General features: G+C 47.6%; 3 protein-coding genes across 11 annotated transcripts; 2 read left to right on the forward strand and 1 right to left on the reverse strand.

Moving 5' to 3' along the window:
• Nucleotides 1-1,030: 1,030 nt before the first annotated feature.
• On the reverse strand, nucleotides 1,031-5,374 carry LOC103477493 (ectonucleotide pyrophosphatase/phosphodiesterase family member 7). Its single transcript, XM_017309384.2, has 4 exons — nucleotides 5,121-5,374; nucleotides 3,442-3,587; nucleotides 2,739-3,362; nucleotides 1,031-1,602 (listed from the first exon to the last, which is right to left on the reverse strand). The coding sequence occupies exons 1-4, from the start codon at nucleotides 5,362-5,364 to the stop codon at nucleotides 1,267-1,269; spliced, it is 1,350 nt and encodes a 449-aa protein (XP_017164873.1). The 5' UTR covers nucleotides 5,365-5,374; the 3' UTR covers nucleotides 1,031-1,266.
• A 532-nt stretch (nucleotides 5,375-5,906) lies between these two features.
• On the forward strand, nucleotides 5,907-7,157 carry mrps12 (mitochondrial ribosomal protein S12). Of its 5 annotated transcripts, none has more exons than XM_081616737.1 (3): nucleotides 5,907-6,128; nucleotides 6,508-6,555; nucleotides 6,722-7,157. In XM_081616737.1, the coding sequence occupies exons 2-3, from the start codon at nucleotides 6,510-6,512 to the stop codon at nucleotides 7,102-7,104; spliced, it is 429 nt and encodes a 142-aa protein (XP_081472863.1). In that variant the 5' UTR covers nucleotides 5,907-6,128; nucleotides 6,508-6,509; the 3' UTR covers nucleotides 7,105-7,157. The 5 variants fall into 5 exon arrangements, with proteins under 5 accessions (XP_081472863.1, XP_008428863.1, XP_008428867.1 ...); XM_008430641.3 differs by having other exon boundaries at nucleotides 5,907-6,123; nucleotides 6,505-6,555; XM_008430645.3 differs by having other exon boundaries at nucleotides 5,907-6,072.
• Nucleotides 7,158-8,047: 890 nt separating this feature from the next.
• On the forward strand, nucleotides 8,048-14,644 carry LOC103477495 (uncharacterized). 5 transcript variants are annotated; one of them, XM_008430647.3, is made up of 9 exons: nucleotides 8,048-8,376; nucleotides 8,763-8,848; nucleotides 9,729-10,402; nucleotides 11,006-11,314; nucleotides 11,911-11,992; nucleotides 12,095-12,342; nucleotides 12,908-12,991; nucleotides 13,067-13,223; nucleotides 13,815-14,644. In XM_008430647.3, exons 2-9 carry the CDS (start codon nucleotides 8,803-8,805, stop codon nucleotides 14,417-14,419), a joined length of 2,205 nt encoding a protein of 734 aa, XP_008428869.1. In that variant the 5' UTR covers nucleotides 8,048-8,376; nucleotides 8,763-8,802; the 3' UTR covers nucleotides 14,420-14,644. The 5 variants fall into 5 exon arrangements, with proteins under 5 accessions (XP_008428869.1, XP_008428870.1, XP_081472862.1 ...); XM_008430648.3 differs by having other exon boundaries at nucleotides 8,048-8,317; nucleotides 13,818-14,644; XM_081616736.1 differs by having other exon boundaries at nucleotides 8,048-8,317; nucleotides 9,774-10,402.
• Nucleotides 14,645-15,242: the final 598 nt, after the last annotated feature.

The following is a 15,242-nucleotide window of genomic DNA, read 5'->3' on the forward strand; positions in this document are numbered from 1 at the left end:
AGCGGCTGCAGATCAGCTGCTGTTTCCACCAAAACATCTTAAAAATGAATTCAGCACCAAATCACATCAAAGCACTTTAAAAACTAATTTCTGCATCAAGGTCAGTTTTATTCAGATCATTTTAAAGTTTTTTCTCCAAGGTTTTCCAAAATAAAAGTCCTAGAAATACAACACAATCTTCTAAATTGAACATAAATGTTTTATTATGAAAGCTAACAATTTACACAAAACTTTATTATTCATATTTTAAAGTAAAATAAATTACAGGAGAAAATAAATTTTGCATAATGAAGTGAGTCTTTTGTATAAATATGGAAAATTAAGAAATATAGTTTGAAGTTACTTTTAAAGTTGGTCGTTATTAATTAAAGCAGAATTTATGAAAAATTATCGATCACTTCTGGACCAGCAGGGGGCGACAGCGGACAGGCAAGACTCCACTTTAACAGGAAGGAACCAGCAGAACCAGAACCAGAACCAGAACTTTCTATGTTGGAAAAGTTAAAAGCACCAAAAGTTTTAATGAAACAAAATGAATAAACAACAAATGTTTGAAATTATTTATTCATCTGATCAGTTTCATGTTTTAGTTTAAAAACTGTAAATTATTGAATCCAGATGAGCCGACGGGCCGGTTCTGGTCGGTTTGGTCCTGTTTGGTTTTGTTTGGTTCTGGTCAGTTTGGTTCTGATCGGTTCTGGTCAGTTTGGTTCTGTTCGGTTCTGGTCAGTTTGGTTCTGTTCGGTTCTGGTCAGTTTGGTTCTGTTCGGTTCTGGTCAGTTTGGTTCTGTTCGGTTCTGGTCAGTTTGGTTCTGATCGGTTCTGGTCAGTTTGGTTCTGTTCGGTTCTGGTCAGTTTGGTTCCGTTTGGTTCGGTTCTGGTCAGTTTGGTTCGGTTTGGTTTTGTTTGGTTCTGGTCAGTTTGGTTCCGTTTGGTTCGGTTCTGGTCAGTTTGGTTCGGTTTGGTTCGGTTCTGGTCAGTTTGGTCCTGTTTGGTTTTGTTTGGTTCTGATCGGTTCTGGTCAGTTTGGTTCTGTTTGGTTCTGATCGGTTCTGGTCAGTTTGGTTCTGATCCAAATGTTTCGTTTCAACAATCATCAGATTTTCAAGACAAATGGAGAAGCTTCATGCAGAATCCTGACGGACCGTTCTGGTACCAGAACCTCTGGTCCGTTTTGATGTCTTCAGTGGTTCTGCAGCTGGATGTGGAGGTGAGCGGTTCTGGTCCGGTTCTGGCCCGGTTAGAGGACTCTGGCCAGCAGGACGGTCAGCAGCAGGGCGGCGGACAGACCGGACCTCTGGGATTCTCCTGCAGACAAACCCGGGTTAATCTGTGGTTCTGGTTCTGGGTGCGGTTCTGGCGGGCCGGAGCGGACTCACCTGCGGCCCGCAGCATGACCTCGGTGACCCCCAGCGACCCGTTGTGCGGCGCCGGCTGGACGCGCAGCAGCCTGCAGAGCAGCGGGTAGATGTGGATGCTGTCGAACGGGTCGGACACAAAGTTCTGCTTGAAGCTCGGTCCGACGGCCCGGAAGATGGTCTTCATGTCCATCTCCCCGTTGTGGAAGCCGTGGTCGCCTTTGTTCACGTAGACGATGAACCTCTGAGAAACAGAGAGGCAGCGTGACCTTTGACCTCACCTGCTGCTCTGGAGCCAGAAGCTCCATTTTAACAGTTTTACATCTGAAAACAAAAACTGATTTTATCTTTAATTAAACGTCAGACGCTGCAGAAAGTCCTCAGAACGAGATCCGAACCCGAACAACAAACCTCAGGTACAGGTATGTTTTAGTTTCTGAGAGGAACCGCCTTCAAAATAAGAGCATGAATCTAAAACTGCTTGAATGATTCTTAATAGTTTAGAACCAAAACTGAAGTTTCTAAAACAGATGAGTAAATTAGTGCTTCACATTTGAGCTGATAAAATGATCTTGGGAAGCTAAGTGCGCTAAACGTTTCCAAAGTTAGCTAAAGTGTTTTTAGCTAAGCTAAAATTCAGCAGAAGTTTGACGCCGTGAAGATGCGTCTGTTAAATACTGAGTGAATATTTATCCAGTCGCTCGTTGAAATGTCCCGCCAGCTTTTATTATTTTATCTGGTATAAAATAATCCCTCAACTAGTTAAATCTTTTTGTTTCTCATTATTTTGTGTAAATCAGATTTTACTTTGACAGGGTGTCCACACATTAAGTCTTAATTTGTGTAAAAGTAAGAAATAAAAATGTCTTGAATTCATTAAAATGTAAGTTAAACACGTTAACCACAGGTCTTAAATTTTGTCGTAGCAGTTTTATTTTTCAACATTTGAGTCGCTTGCAGACGTTTCATTGCATTCTGGAGGCAGTTGAGGCTACGGCTAACTACCGGCTAATAAACCCTTGCTAGCTAGTTAGCTGACTTTTTTTATTTTTTTCATATTTAATGAACTAAGTACAAATTAATCACCAATTTGCTGAAGAAAGATCGTCTCTCTCATTGGCTCACTTCTGTTCCAGCTCGTTCATTCTGGGCTGAATGTTTTGGCACTATCGGCGTTACGGCTAAATTGCATATTTTATTTGTAATTTAAATACATATCCACTTTTGTACGTTTCTGTCATGGTCTTAAAAAGTCTTAAGTTGGTGAAGCCAACAAACGAACAGAACAATTCTTCAACACCACTGGGGCCTGGACTGAAGCTCGTAGCACTGATTCTTTGGTGAAGAACCAAACCTCTGGGCCTGCGAGGCGAGCCTTACCGAGTTCAGGTTGAACCCCAGGTCCGCCACGACCACGATGGGGGGAAGCCGCTTGCTCCTCCCCAGATGGAAACTCTCCGGGATCTCCTGTTTCTTGTAGACGGTCAGATTGGGAGCGTTGGACAGAGCGTCGTAGACCTCCTGGTCCTTCCCCGGCCGCGGCGTCACGATGCCGAAGCCGCCGTAGTCCAGGATCTCGAAGGAGGCGAGCTCCATCAGGTTCAGGTAATTGTTGAGGACGATCTCGTCCACCAGCGGCCGCTTCTTGACGGTGGTCATGCCGTGATCCGAGGTGATGACGACGTCCAGGCTGTCGCTCAGGCCGTGCCAGCTGATGGCGTCGCGCAGGTAGCCGACGGTGCGGTCGACCTGCTGGATGACGGTCTTCCTGTCCGGGTGGTCCGGCCCCTTGTTGTGGCCCACGAAGTCCGGCTCGCCGTAGTACAGGGTCACCAGGTCGAAGTCCTCCTCTGAGAACCAGCTCAGAACCGTGTCGATGTTCTCACGCCATTCTGTCTCATTGGTGTAAGGGTGGCCGGGCTCTGCCAGCCGAACTCTGTTGACGCTTTGACCCCCGTAGGTGGCGCCACCTCCCGGGAAGAAGAACGAAGCGGTTTTCAGACCCTGAAAGAAGGAGATCAGTTTGATTCACTGGTTTATCGTCACGTTTGGAGCTCCTGCAGGCCGGCTCGCCTCGACTCGCCTGGTTCTGAGCCGTGATCCATAACGGCAGCGCTCCGTTGTCCCACCACTCCGACCTCTTCAGGGTCTCTTTGAAGGGAACTTTCAGGTTTGTTGTTTCGTTGAACATCAAGTTGTGGACAACTTCGTGGTCTTCTATCCATCTACCTGAGACGAGACATTTAGCTCTGATTCTGGAGAAACATGAACAGAAATGTCTGCATGGTCCACTGCTGCCATCTGGTGGTTAGATTTAGCTGTTCGGTGAAGCAGCGGTGATCAGGTTGAATTCAGGTAAACTGGGACAGTTAAAGGTTTACGCAGAGTCACATTTTTATACTTTAAATATTTTTTTGCTTACTAAATATTTAGTTGCATCAGTGTTCAGTCTCCATTTTTCACCGTGACTCAGCATAATCTCTAATTGGGGGAGATGAAACCAAACATGCTTCTTTTCCTGCCCCTGAAGGACTCATACTGATAAATGTTGTCTATTTCAAGAGCGATCATGTAAAATACAACTTAACGAAATGGGTACCGAACACACAACCCAGGTACGGCAGCAGGTGAGTCCCAGTGAAACCAGTTCAGAGTCGGGGCTGTGGGATGTGATGCAGGTTTTAGTCGGACCGTTTTCAGCCAGCAAACGGCGCCCCCTGCTGGTTCGTGTTTACAGTATTGTGTCTGCAGCAGTGAGTTTAAAGCTCATCACATCTAAACTGTCTCTGTTGGACGGAGTGAATAAAATCAGACGAAATGTTTACAGAATTATGGATTTCATATTGAAATCCTGTTTATAGCCTTTTTTAAATAAGGGGCAACATTAAACAAAAACGGATAATTCAGCAAATTTTTCCTCACAAAAGTAATTTTTTAAAGAGTTGGAATTGTTGTGACTCTTATAAAGCCAGAAAGTTTGTTGATTTAAACATTTTCTGGCCTCTTGAGGTGAAAATCCAGATTTTTCCTGAGTGATTCAGGCTCAGGTGCTTCTCACGTCTCCTGCAGGAAACGGTCTAAACCTTCACTTCCTGTTTGATCAGCCAGGAATCAGCAAACATCTGATGGTATCTAATGCGGCCATAAACCTCCACTTACCGACAAGAAGATCAGCACAACCCAGACCAGCTGATAGTGCCGATAAGCAGCGATCAATAATCCAGAAATAATCTAGGAATGCAGGATTAGATTATATTTCTTGTCCTGTAGCTGGTTCTGATCTGCAGAGCTTCAGAACCGGATCATTTTCAGACCACAGTGCAGCTGGTCTCCTTCTTTAGATCTAATAAATTTAGTTTTAAATCTTTGTGCCTTGTTACCTTTTTATTAATATCTTTAAAATTTGTGCTGCACAAACCAAAACGCTTGACGCCAAATTTCTCCAGATCAGTTTGAGGTGGAGCTCTGACTCCCCTCAGGAGGATTCTGGGTCTAAGACTCTAACAGGAGCACAATTTGTTCCCATTTATTGGTTTTAATTAAAATCCTCCCAAATAAAACGGTTTGACTGACAGAAGAAGAGACTGGAACCAAAATGTGGTTCCTGCTGCTGCTGCCTCCCGTCCACCCAGAGCTTCAGATGTTTGGTTTCTGTTGCTCTGAGCTGAAATGTCAGTTTCTCTTCTCCTTCATGACTGATTGTTCCTGACCAGTAAGGAAATCAAACTGCTCGGTTTAAGGCCGTCCAGCGGCGCTCCAGACCTGTGATGGTGGTGAAGTGTGACGGCGACGTCATGGTCATCATGGGGGGGGTGACGTATTTGGCCTTGACCCCGTCCCGGGCCATGCGGTCCAGGTGCGGCGTGTCCACGTCCTGGTCGTAGTCCCACCTGAACCCGTCGAACGACACCAGCAGCAGCTTGGTCTTCTTCTCCTCCCTGCTGCTCAGCGGCTTCCCGCCGACGCCGCTCGCCGCCATCAGCACCAGGAAGACCTCCAGCCTCATCTTCAGCCTCACTGCGACTGCCGGGCGCTCGGCCGGTCCTCACCTGTGCAGGTGGCCCTGGTTAATGAGTAGCAGCAGGTCCTGATACAGATCTGCTGATGGAGGAGCCGACGGACCTTCGACTGTGAACTAATGGGTTTTATCAGGACTGACTTTAATGATTAGATGGACTTTGAAAGACGCTCCTTGGTGTTTATAAGTCTGGACTAACCAGATCCATAAAGCTGATATTCTGATCAATAATAATAAGACCAGAGAACCTTGAGATCTGTCCTGTGATGGACTGACCTGCCTCCAGTCAGATGAGGAAGAACACAGAGAATAACAATTTATTGCAGTAAATTTTCCACTTCAAGTTTTTATAAAACAATATTTCATCCATTTAATCTCAAATATCCCGCCAGAAGCTCTTAATTTGCTCTGTTTATGCTCAAATGAGATTTATATAAACTTTAACAGCTTTGATATTAACTCGGAGTTAACTGATCTCACGAGCCTTTTAAGAAAATTAAGCCTTTATTTTGAAATTACATCTTTTATTTTGTCGTTAAACCCACCGGAAGTGCTTCTTTACCCTCTAAAGGACATCCTGTCATTCGCGCCGTACCGTGATGTCCTTCAATTAAGTGTTAAATGAAATGTTTTCTCCAGGTTCTGGATTCTAAGTAGTGTTCGGTTCGGACGGGTTGTTCCGAATCATCTGAGCAGGTTTGTAGCTTTAGATGAAGAAAGCGTCGGAGGGCCGCACCGGAAAGCTAACAGAGGTTAGCTTGACCAGATTCCATGAAGAGAAACGTTTTACCTGATGAAATGCTCCAGAGGAGACTTTAGAAAATAATTTAAATTCTGTAGGAGTTTCCTCATAATTCGGCTTGTGTGACCCGAGATTAACTCTGAGACACGAGGCAGTGAATCCGAGCAGGAATAATCTGAGGTTCTGGTTCTGTACCGACCCGAAAACGAGCTTTGCTGAAATGCGAAATGATTCTATGGGTCAGATTTATTCTATTCTGGATAAATATTTCAGAAGGGAGAATTTGAGATGATGAATGTCGGGATAACAGAAATAAAGGCTCATTTATTCGGATGATTTAATCCCGTGTTGTTTGACTTGGATCCCGGTTCTGATGCTCTTAGTTTCAGGAATGTCCCTCCGGAGCCTCCGTCCGGCGCTGGAGCTGCTGCTTCACGGTGAGTTTCCTCCTGAGGGGAAAAAGTTTCTCTGCTCTGGACAGAAACATCCGGGGAAACTGAAACAACAGCCACAGGAAAATATTTTCCCCGTGGTGAATTCAGCTGAAGCACAAATCATTTTTGTGGGTTGAACATGAGCAGCTGTTCTGCTCTGTGTCTGCAGCGACCCGGGTCTCCTCCTCCTGGACCGGGCCGCTCCTCTCCAGAACCATGGCCACTCTCAACCAGATGCACCGCCAGGGGAAGCCCAAGGTTCCCCCCAAGGCTCTGGGCGCCACGTTCGGCCGGCCGCAGCTCAAAGCCGTCATCCTGAAGACGATGATCCGGAAGCCCAAGAAGCCCAACTCGGCCAACAGGAAGTGCGCCCACGTCCGGCTGTCCAACGGGAAGGAGGCGGTGGTGTTCATCCCCGGGGAGGGACACAACCTGCAGGAGCACAACGTGGTTCTGGTGCAGGGGGGCAAAACCCAGGACCTGCCCGGAGTCAAGCTGACTGTGGTCCGAGGGAAATATGACTGTGCTCACGTGGTGAAGAAGAAGCAGTAGCTGGGGCTCATGTGTTTGATTATAGATGATCAATAAAACTGTTTGGTTACAAACTTGAGTTGATTTTGTCTGAAACTGAACAAGAATCAATTTAATGAAAGTTTGTCAGCTGGAAGGATTCAGACTTCATTTGATCCCATCTTTATGTATTTGACACAGATATATGTTAATTAATGTTGGTGTTCTTTCAGAAATTGATCTTTGAGACTTTACACTCCAGTTAATTAATTAATTGATTACTAAACTAGCTGACAATTATTTCAATAATTGGTTCGTAATTATTGAAATAATTATTTCTGGACGTGAAGATGAAGAGCAGCCAGTCCATGAAAACAGTATAAATATGAATGTTTAGAGATGTAAACATCTGCAGCTGGTAATAAGCAAACACATCAAACGGAATTTACTTTGACTAGACTGAGGCCAGAACTGACTTATGTTCCAGAAATACCACAGCAACAATAATCAATGTCACTTTTATTCATGTTGAACTTTATAGAAACAGATCTGCTCCAAAGTACAGAATAATGTTGAAGTTGTAGCATAAAACACAACTCAATCAAAAGCTGGTGATGAATTTCTTAAACTGATGAAAATTCTGAGCAGATCTGACAGGAAGAGAACAAACAACCACTTCTGCTTTTTAACTTCTCTTAACCTTCTTCAGTATTAACAGCATGAAACAGAGTCTGTTTACTAAATGTGTCACTAAAGAGTTCAGTTCATTTAAATATTTGTCTCAAAAACCCTGACATATATCATCAAACTATACCTGAATGTAAAGTAAAAGCTAATAATAATGTATTATAAATTAAATTAACGTCCCGTCCAAAATATTCGTAAATAATTGTTCTTATTTCGTTATTCGTAATAAAAAATTTAATTTCCATTCACTTCTACAAGGAAATTCATTTTAATACCGTTACGTTTGTTGTTGTTGTAGTACCACCCTCCTGCCCGCGGTGGCAGCACTGAGCCAATGAGCTACAGTATCTACTTTTTTACTTGCATTTTTTTCGGTCCTGGTTTCTTTCTTCTCTGCTGTCGTTTACAGAAAACCTCCAACATGAAGCCACGGATCTCTGAAACTCTTTAACTGACGGTTTACGCCTTTAAACGGAACAAACTGGACCTTCAACGGTCGGAGCCACCCGAACTGTTCCTATTAGCTCCACGCTAGCTGCCCGGGCCGGTGTGGGCCGGATTTCTGACGGTAAAAGAGGCAGTTGTGGATATTTTTCGGCTACAATTACTTTGCATTCTACTGCTGAGGTTTGCTTCTGATTTTGCGGTGAGGGTTAATTAAGATAAATCAGCTTTTATTTGCTAATTAGCCGGCGGTGTAATAGCGTTAGCTGCTACTGCTCTCTGGTTGGCTGAAATGATATCCATTGTGTTCTCTGATTGGCTGAAGTTCTATTTGTTGCCAAATGTTTTAAATAATGGCTAATGTGGTTCATTAAATATGTACACGCGTTAATCTGATTGATAAAAACCTCAATAAACCACGAAGGAGAGTCGGTGTGTAGCCTTTAACAGTCAGAATATTTCTTATTGTGATGATTAGCATTGTTTACTTTTTAGAAATAAACTTTTTCATTGATTTAAAATCACACATTTGAGATCAAGCTGTGGATTTTTGTTTCTTTGCCCTTCAGAGACGTGAGTGAGCTTTTCCAGAGGCCTAGATGAGAGAAGATGATGAATGAAGTGAAGGAGGAAGAGGAGGAAGGAGGAGACGAAGGTCAGAGCTGCATTCAGCCCAAACATGCAGGAAAACCACCAACAGCAGCACATCTGGGTCAATCTGAGTAGTTTATACTCTTATTATATTCTGTAGACACTAAGTCAGGAGAAAAGGGCTTAACTCAGGGGTGTCAAACTCCAGTCCTCTGCTGTCCTGCAGTTTTTAGATGTGCCACAGGTACAAAACACCTGAATCAAATGGCTTAATTACCTCCTCAGTTCTCCAGAGCCTTGCTAATGACCTAATTATTCTGTTCAGGTGGTGCAGCAGAGGCACTTCTAAAAGTTGCAGGACACCGGCCCTCGAGGACTGGAGTTTGACACCCCTGGCTTAACTGGGATAACTGCAGGTGGATGGAAGACGAGGAGCTGATAGGAGGAGAGGCAGGAGAGAGGGGTGGGATCTGCTCTGACGCGGCTCCTGATTGGTGGAGCTGCTCAGGTTCCAGGCTGAGAGGAAGAGTAGAGCTGCAGGAGGAGAGGAAGGCTTCTTCAACTAATCTATTGATAACGGCATAAAGTGAAAGTTCAAGGCCAATAAACTTTAATTAAACAGAAACATTGAAAGTAAAATGCAGCAACCGAAAATAAAACTGAAATAAAAACCACACAACTAAAACCATCAGTGACAGATTATCACAGAAAACCACATTTTCTTAAAAAAATATGAAGTTAAGATGTTAGTGTTACAATCGGCTCGATGATAGAAATGTGAAAGTCCAGAAAGAACCTTCAGTGTTGATCAGAACCTGGTCCAGTTCTGTTCAGAGATGATCAGAACTTCTGATCTGGACGGTGAAAGTTCTGATCGGGTTCTGATCCTGATCGCATTCTGATGGTGTTCCAATTGGGTTCTGATCGGGTTCTGGTTCCCTCAGGCCCGCCGATGCCTCCTGACCGCCAGAGTTTCTGCTCTACTCCAGAACCGGCCTCGGACCAACCCAAACCCAAACGGCGCCACCGCTGCTCGCTGTGCGGCCGGGAGTTCGCCGGCCCGGCCCGTTTGGCCGACCACGTCGCCACGCACTACGGCTACAAGCCGCACAGCTGCTCCGTCTGCGGGAAGCGCTTCACCAAGAAGGTGAACGTGTTGGTGCACCAGCGGGTCCACACCGGGGAGAAGCCGTACTCCTGTCCCGACTGCGGCGTCAGCTACGCCCAGCGCGGCTGCCTGCGCCGCCACCTCCTCATCCACTCCCCAGAGAAACCCTTCAGCTGCTCCCTGTGTGGGCGGGGCTTCGTCCAGCGCCGCTACCTGGTCCAGCACGAGCGCACCCACACCGGGGAGAAACCGTTCTCCTGCTCGCTGTGCCCCAAACGCTTCGCCTCCCGCAGTGGCCTGTCCGACCACCTGAAGACCCACCAGGAGCAGAAGCAGCATTCCTGCTCGCTGTGCGGGAAAACCTTCTCCTCCGCGTCGTCGTTCCGGGATCATGTGAGGAACCACACGGGACGCAAACTCCACCCCTGCTCGCTGTGTGGGAGGAGCTTCAACCGGCCGAGTCTCCTGAAGAAACACCTGCAGAAACACGCCGATGGAACCCTGGAGAAGGTCAGAGGTCAATTAGTGGAAATGAACTAATGGTAAAGTGTGAACCATTCCTCTAAAGCACCGAACCAATATACAACTATTGAACACCAATGCTGCACCGCCAGCATAAATATTCATTTTGCTTATGCTAATGCGTTACATCAACATGGTGTTTATGTCTACAGGTGTTCAACGTCAGATCTGTCATTTCACGGCGACCTGTTGAGTTTTGCTAACTCTGTTGCTAACTAGCCACATTAGCGCTTCAGTCAGAGAGCATCAGCAGATTTTAGACCGTTCACTGTGGACCTACTGCGATGCATTATGGGTAGAGAATGACATCATTTGCTGCATCAGTGAAGAATGTGGGAGTAGGAACTAGAGTTGATATGTAACCATACTTCAAAATAAGAGCATGCATGAATATAAACTACTATTCTGAATTCCTAACTGCCAATAACCAGAAACTGAACTCGGATGTCAAACGTTATTTAAATGAAAGGTTCCCTCAGAGCCAAGGAAATTAGCTCCTGCGAATTATCTAGAAAAATTGAGTAAGAGAAGCTAAGTGTGCTAAAGTTAGCAAACGTGCTAAAGCGCTAAGCTAAACCTCTGATCCTGCAGGAAGAAGCTGCTCTCCGCTGCTTCCTGTGTCAAGAGCATTTCTCCTCTGTCAAAGAGGCGAAGGATCATGAGCGGCGGCACCACGCCGCGACCCGGTTCTCCTGCGACGTCTGCGGCCGCTCGTTCACTCGCGCGTCCCGGCTGAAGGACCACCTGCGCTCCCACACCGGGGAGCGGCCGTTTCAGTGCGACGTCTGCAAGATGCGCTTCACCGTGCTGAGAGCGCTGAGGAAGCACCAGGAGATCCACAGCCGGCCGGACCGCCGGGCCGACACCACGCCGCCCGGCGGTCCGGATTCACCAGAACCGGTGAGGAGAGAGAAACTGGAGGGTTTTAAACTCCAGCTGATTTAAAGGGGCAGTATTATGTGCTTTCTATTTTATAGCACAATCAGGTCTCTGTTGCCTTCAGTTATGAAAATGCTGAATGTATTAAATATGACCAAAAAACAAGTTATTCCTAATTTAATGACTTGAAACTGCGCCTGTCTCTTTAAGAAGCTCCTCCTCTTCCTGAAGCTCCGCCTCCAGGAAGTAATCTCAACATGGCTCCTCTGTTAACGCTTTAACGTTTCTACAGGAGAAGTGGGTCCTGTAATGAGCTCAGCAGCTGTTTGCTAATTGCTGCTGGCTAGTCTGAAGGAGCTGAGAGGGGGAGGAGCTGCACCTTGGAGGCGGGGCTAGGTCCACCCAGGTGTTTTTCACAGCTGAATGGTTGCCATGGAGATTAAAGTATTTCTGAAACATGGAAGAATCAAAGCAACACTACAGGGAATAATAGTTAGATTTTACATGATACTGGCCCTTTAAAAGTCACAAACATGGACCAGAACATCTCCGATGAGTTCGGATCTGAGCCCTCCTGCTGGTTCTGGTTGAAACATTTTACCTTCTGTTGGTTCCAGAACCCAGACGAGCTTCTGGACGGAACCAGCGCCGCCCTGCAGGTGGAGAGCCGCAGTGACGAGTCGCTGCCTTCACTGACTGGTGAGAAAATCAGAACTTTGGCTTCAGGGAGCGTCTGGGTCCAGAAGTCTGCTGGTTCTGTTGGGTTTATGACTCTTCCTCTCTGTGTTTTTGGTTCTGCAGACCCGATCCCTGCCAGGACAGAGTCAGAGAAGAACCTGGAGGCCCAGGAGGTCTCAGAGAACCTGCGGCCGGAACCGCCGGGTCCGCCGGGCCCAGAGACCCAGACGACCTGCAGGAGTCCGGCGGCGAGGAAGAAGAGGAACCACAGCTGCAACATCTGCTCCAAGAGCTTCCTGAAGCCCTGCCTGCTACGGGAACACATGAGGGTCCATATCAGGGAGGGCCGGCTGCCGGACCCGGCCGACAAGGTGACCAGAACCATCAGAACTGTCCAGGTTTACTGTTTCTGTCTGATCCACCTGTCAGCTGTTTGCCTTTGACCTCCAGATGGTTTGACGGAAGAACAATGAGCCAAAACATCATCAGTCCTCAAGGAATTCTGTTGAGATACGGAGAGAAATTGGTTCCAAAATTATTGAAAGAGAAGAAAATGTTAAAAAAATTACAATTTGAAAAAATGCAGGTCTGTCAAAAAATACATTCTGAGAGTAATTTATGACACGTTTGCAATAGTTTGACCTAAAATTTTGAGATGTGATTTTTTTCAAGTTTTATAAATTGTATTGTTTTCAAATCACATTTTACATGTTTTGTTCGGGGGGTGGGACTTCCTCTGATGCGAGGCAGGAAGGCGCGTTCCTATTGGTCAGTGAGAGAGTCTCAAACAAAATCAGAAAAACGGCAAACTGCATAAATGTGGGCTATGATTTTTAGTATTGGGCCAGATTTCTCTCCGTACTGATCCGAGTGGAGTTGGAGGGACAGCAGCTGCTTTGGGTTCCATGTTGCTGACCGACCCGGGTTCTGTTCCAGGTGTTCTGGCTCCACATGCGGACCGGCGCCCAGAAGAAGAAAACCGTGATGACGATGAAGGAGGATGAAGGTGTGGAGGACGAGGTGAGGAACCAGTTTACTCACAACTGGTTTAAGGTTCTGGTTGAGCCTGAAACTTCTCCTCCCGTTTCCCTCCAGCGCCGACCCGGTGACCCCTCCACCTCTGACCTCGTCCCTGACGCCCGTAACCATGGCGACCAGGGTGGGAGCCAAAGCGAGCAGCAGGAGGAAGAGGATGTCAGTGGTTTGATCAACTCTGATGGAGAGGAAGAGCGCTGGGAACCGGAGCGCCGCGGTACGACCACGGTTCTGACCCGGTTCACATGGTTCTGCCATGGTTCTGGTCCTGATTTCTCAGTAGACTGGTAAAGCAGGCTGGGTCGGTTCTGATCCGGTCCGTTTGTTCATTAGCTCTGAGGTTCCAGTTGCATCAGATAAATACATACGGCACAAGATCAGGGCCAAAACTAAGACGATTCTCCTCCCAGCTGTGGCTACTTCCTCGTAGCAGGAGGCTACCTCCACTCGGACGTTGCTGATCTGATTGATAGAGCAGCACTGCTAACTGAGTGGCTAATGCTAACTGCTAGTTAGCATTAGCTTTGGAGGAGCTACTGACTAGCATGGCTGCCCTGGTCACCCACTGGGTTGCCCACTTCATCTGCTGACTATTAGCCACGATAGGCTAACATTAGCTTTGTGCTGTTTGGACTGATGGGCTATCGTTAAGGAATGAATTGAATCAGGACCGGATCAGAACCTTACCAGAGGTCAGAGGTCACTGAAATCATTCTGAAATGCGTCAGCAGAGCTTCTTGTGCTGCTGACCCACCTGACAGCGGCGTGTTGAACCCGGCAGCTCCTGACCGACCCTTCGTGTTTCCAGCAGGTCCAAAGATCCGCTCCGACCCGCCGGCAGACGGCAGCGCCACGGGAAAATCCAAGAGCTGCTGCCCGGTGTGCGGCCGCGACTGCTTCAAGGCCTCGGCGCTGCAGAAGCACCTGCGCATCCACTCCGGCGAGCGGCCGTTCCAGTGCCCCACCTGCAGGAAGAGCTTCGTGCAGCACGTCCACATGACGGAGCACCAGCGCATCCACACCGGCGAGAAGCCCTTCACCTGCACCGTCTGCAGCAAGAGCTTCACCTTCTCCAGCGCCCTGCGCCGCCACCAGCGCGTCCACACCGACGCCCGGCCCTTCCGCTGCGCCGTCTGCCCCAAGACCTTCAAGCAGCTGTGCGTCCTGAAGAACCACCAGCTGACGCACTCGGGCGTCCGCTACCAATGCCCGCTGTGCAGCAAGAGCTTCAGCCGCGCGCTGGAGCTCACCTACCACATCGACGTTCACTCCGACGCTCAACCATACTACTGCAGCGTCTGCAGGAAGAACCTGAGCGGCGCCCGCATCTTCAGGAAGCACATGAGGAAGCACGAATCCGACGAGCCGCAGCTCCACCCGGCGGCGGCGGAGGAGTCGACGAAAAACCAATGAAGGTCACCTCAGAATCACGTGACCCGAGAGATTCACTGCTAAACTTCCTACAGGAGCTCAGAAGGGCCAAACAAAGCAGAGACTCCAGCCAGCAGTCGGATGGTGGCCCGGTGACCCGGTGACCCGGTGGCCCGGTGACCCGGTGGCCCGGTGAGAGCCGGACCAAGACGTTCAGCACGAAATTATCAGATTCTCCACAATAAAAATTTGATCCAAGTGAAAGTTTCTGATGTAGAGTTTGAGTCTCATTTATCCACAGAGGTCAGAGGTCGTTTAGTTACCGATAACTCCCAGGTCAAGGAGTTCTTCGCTGCTGGTTCCACCAAACCCAATACGGTCCAGCCTGGTTCTGGTTCGTCCACCAGGTGGCGCAGCGCTACTGTTACTATTTCCAGTTTCCTGAAGGTGGAAACTTTTTCTCCCAGTTGGACCCAAATCTGGTTCCCTAAGGCTTTGATCCAACTCCAGTCCGTTTGCCTAGTCAAAGTCCGGTTCGGTTGATGAGGTGTGAACGCTAATCGACCTCTGACCTCCAGACCTCAGTCTGGGTTCAGTTGAAGTGAACTCTGGTTCGGTTTGAACGCCAAGCGGACCAGAGACCGCTCCAACAGCAGGAAGTGGACTACAGCGCAGGGCATTCTGGGTAAATGCAACCAAAGCTAGCATGCTAGCCTAGCGCTAGCAGCAGAAATGGCTCCTGGTCTTTAGCCTAAAGAGAAATCCTCCAGCCGCTAAAATCCTCCATCTTGTTTCCATCTGGTGAAGAAGGAAGTTGCTCTCAGTGTGTCGTTTCCTTCAGTGGTTCTTGGTGCAGCGCCCCCAC

Source organism: Poecilia reticulata, chromosome 16 (genome assembly GCF_904066995.2).
Source record: "Poecilia reticulata chromosome 16, P_reticulata-male-v2, whole genome shotgun sequence".
NCBI lineage: Eukaryota > Metazoa > Chordata > Actinopteri > Cyprinodontiformes > Poeciliidae > Poecilia > Poecilia reticulata.

Excerpts from the sequence above, each read along its gene's own strand:
- mrps12 (XM_008430641.3), top strand. The coding sequence starts at position 6,087 with ATGAAGAAAGCGTCGGAGGGCCGCACCGGAAAGCTAA. Across the intron at positions 6,124-6,504 it reads GGGCCGCACCGGAAAGCTAA|CAGGAATGTCCCTCCGGAGC; the intron begins CAGAGGTTAGCT and ends TGCTCTTAGTTT. Across the intron at positions 6,556-6,721 it reads GCTGGAGCTGCTGCTTCACG|CGACCCGGGTCTCCTCCTCC; the intron begins GTGAGTTTCCTC and ends CTGTGTCTGCAG.
- LOC103477493 (XM_017309384.2), bottom strand. The coding sequence starts at position 5,364 with ATGAGGCTGGAGGTCTTCCTGGTGCTGATGGCGGCGAGCGGCGTCGGC. Across the intron at positions 3,588-5,120 it reads ACACTTCACCACCATCACAG|GTAGATGGATAGAAGACCAC; the intron begins GTCTGGAGCGCC and ends GTCTCGTCTCAG. Across the intron at positions 1,603-2,738 it reads TGGGGTTCAACCTGAACTCG|AGGTTCATCGTCTACGTGAA; the intron begins GTAAGGCTCGCC and ends TCTGTTTCTCAG.
- LOC103477495 (XM_008430647.3), top strand. The coding sequence starts at position 8,803 with ATGATGAATGAAGTGAAGGAGGAAGAGGAGGAAGGAGGAGACGAAG. Across the intron at positions 10,403-11,005 it reads CCGATGGAACCCTGGAGAAG|GAAGAAGCTGCTCTCCGCTG; the intron begins GTCAGAGGTCAA and ends CTGATCCTGCAG. Across the intron at positions 12,343-12,907 it reads TGCCGGACCCGGCCGACAAG|GTGTTCTGGCTCCACATGCG; the intron begins GTGACCAGAACC and ends GTTCTGTTCCAG.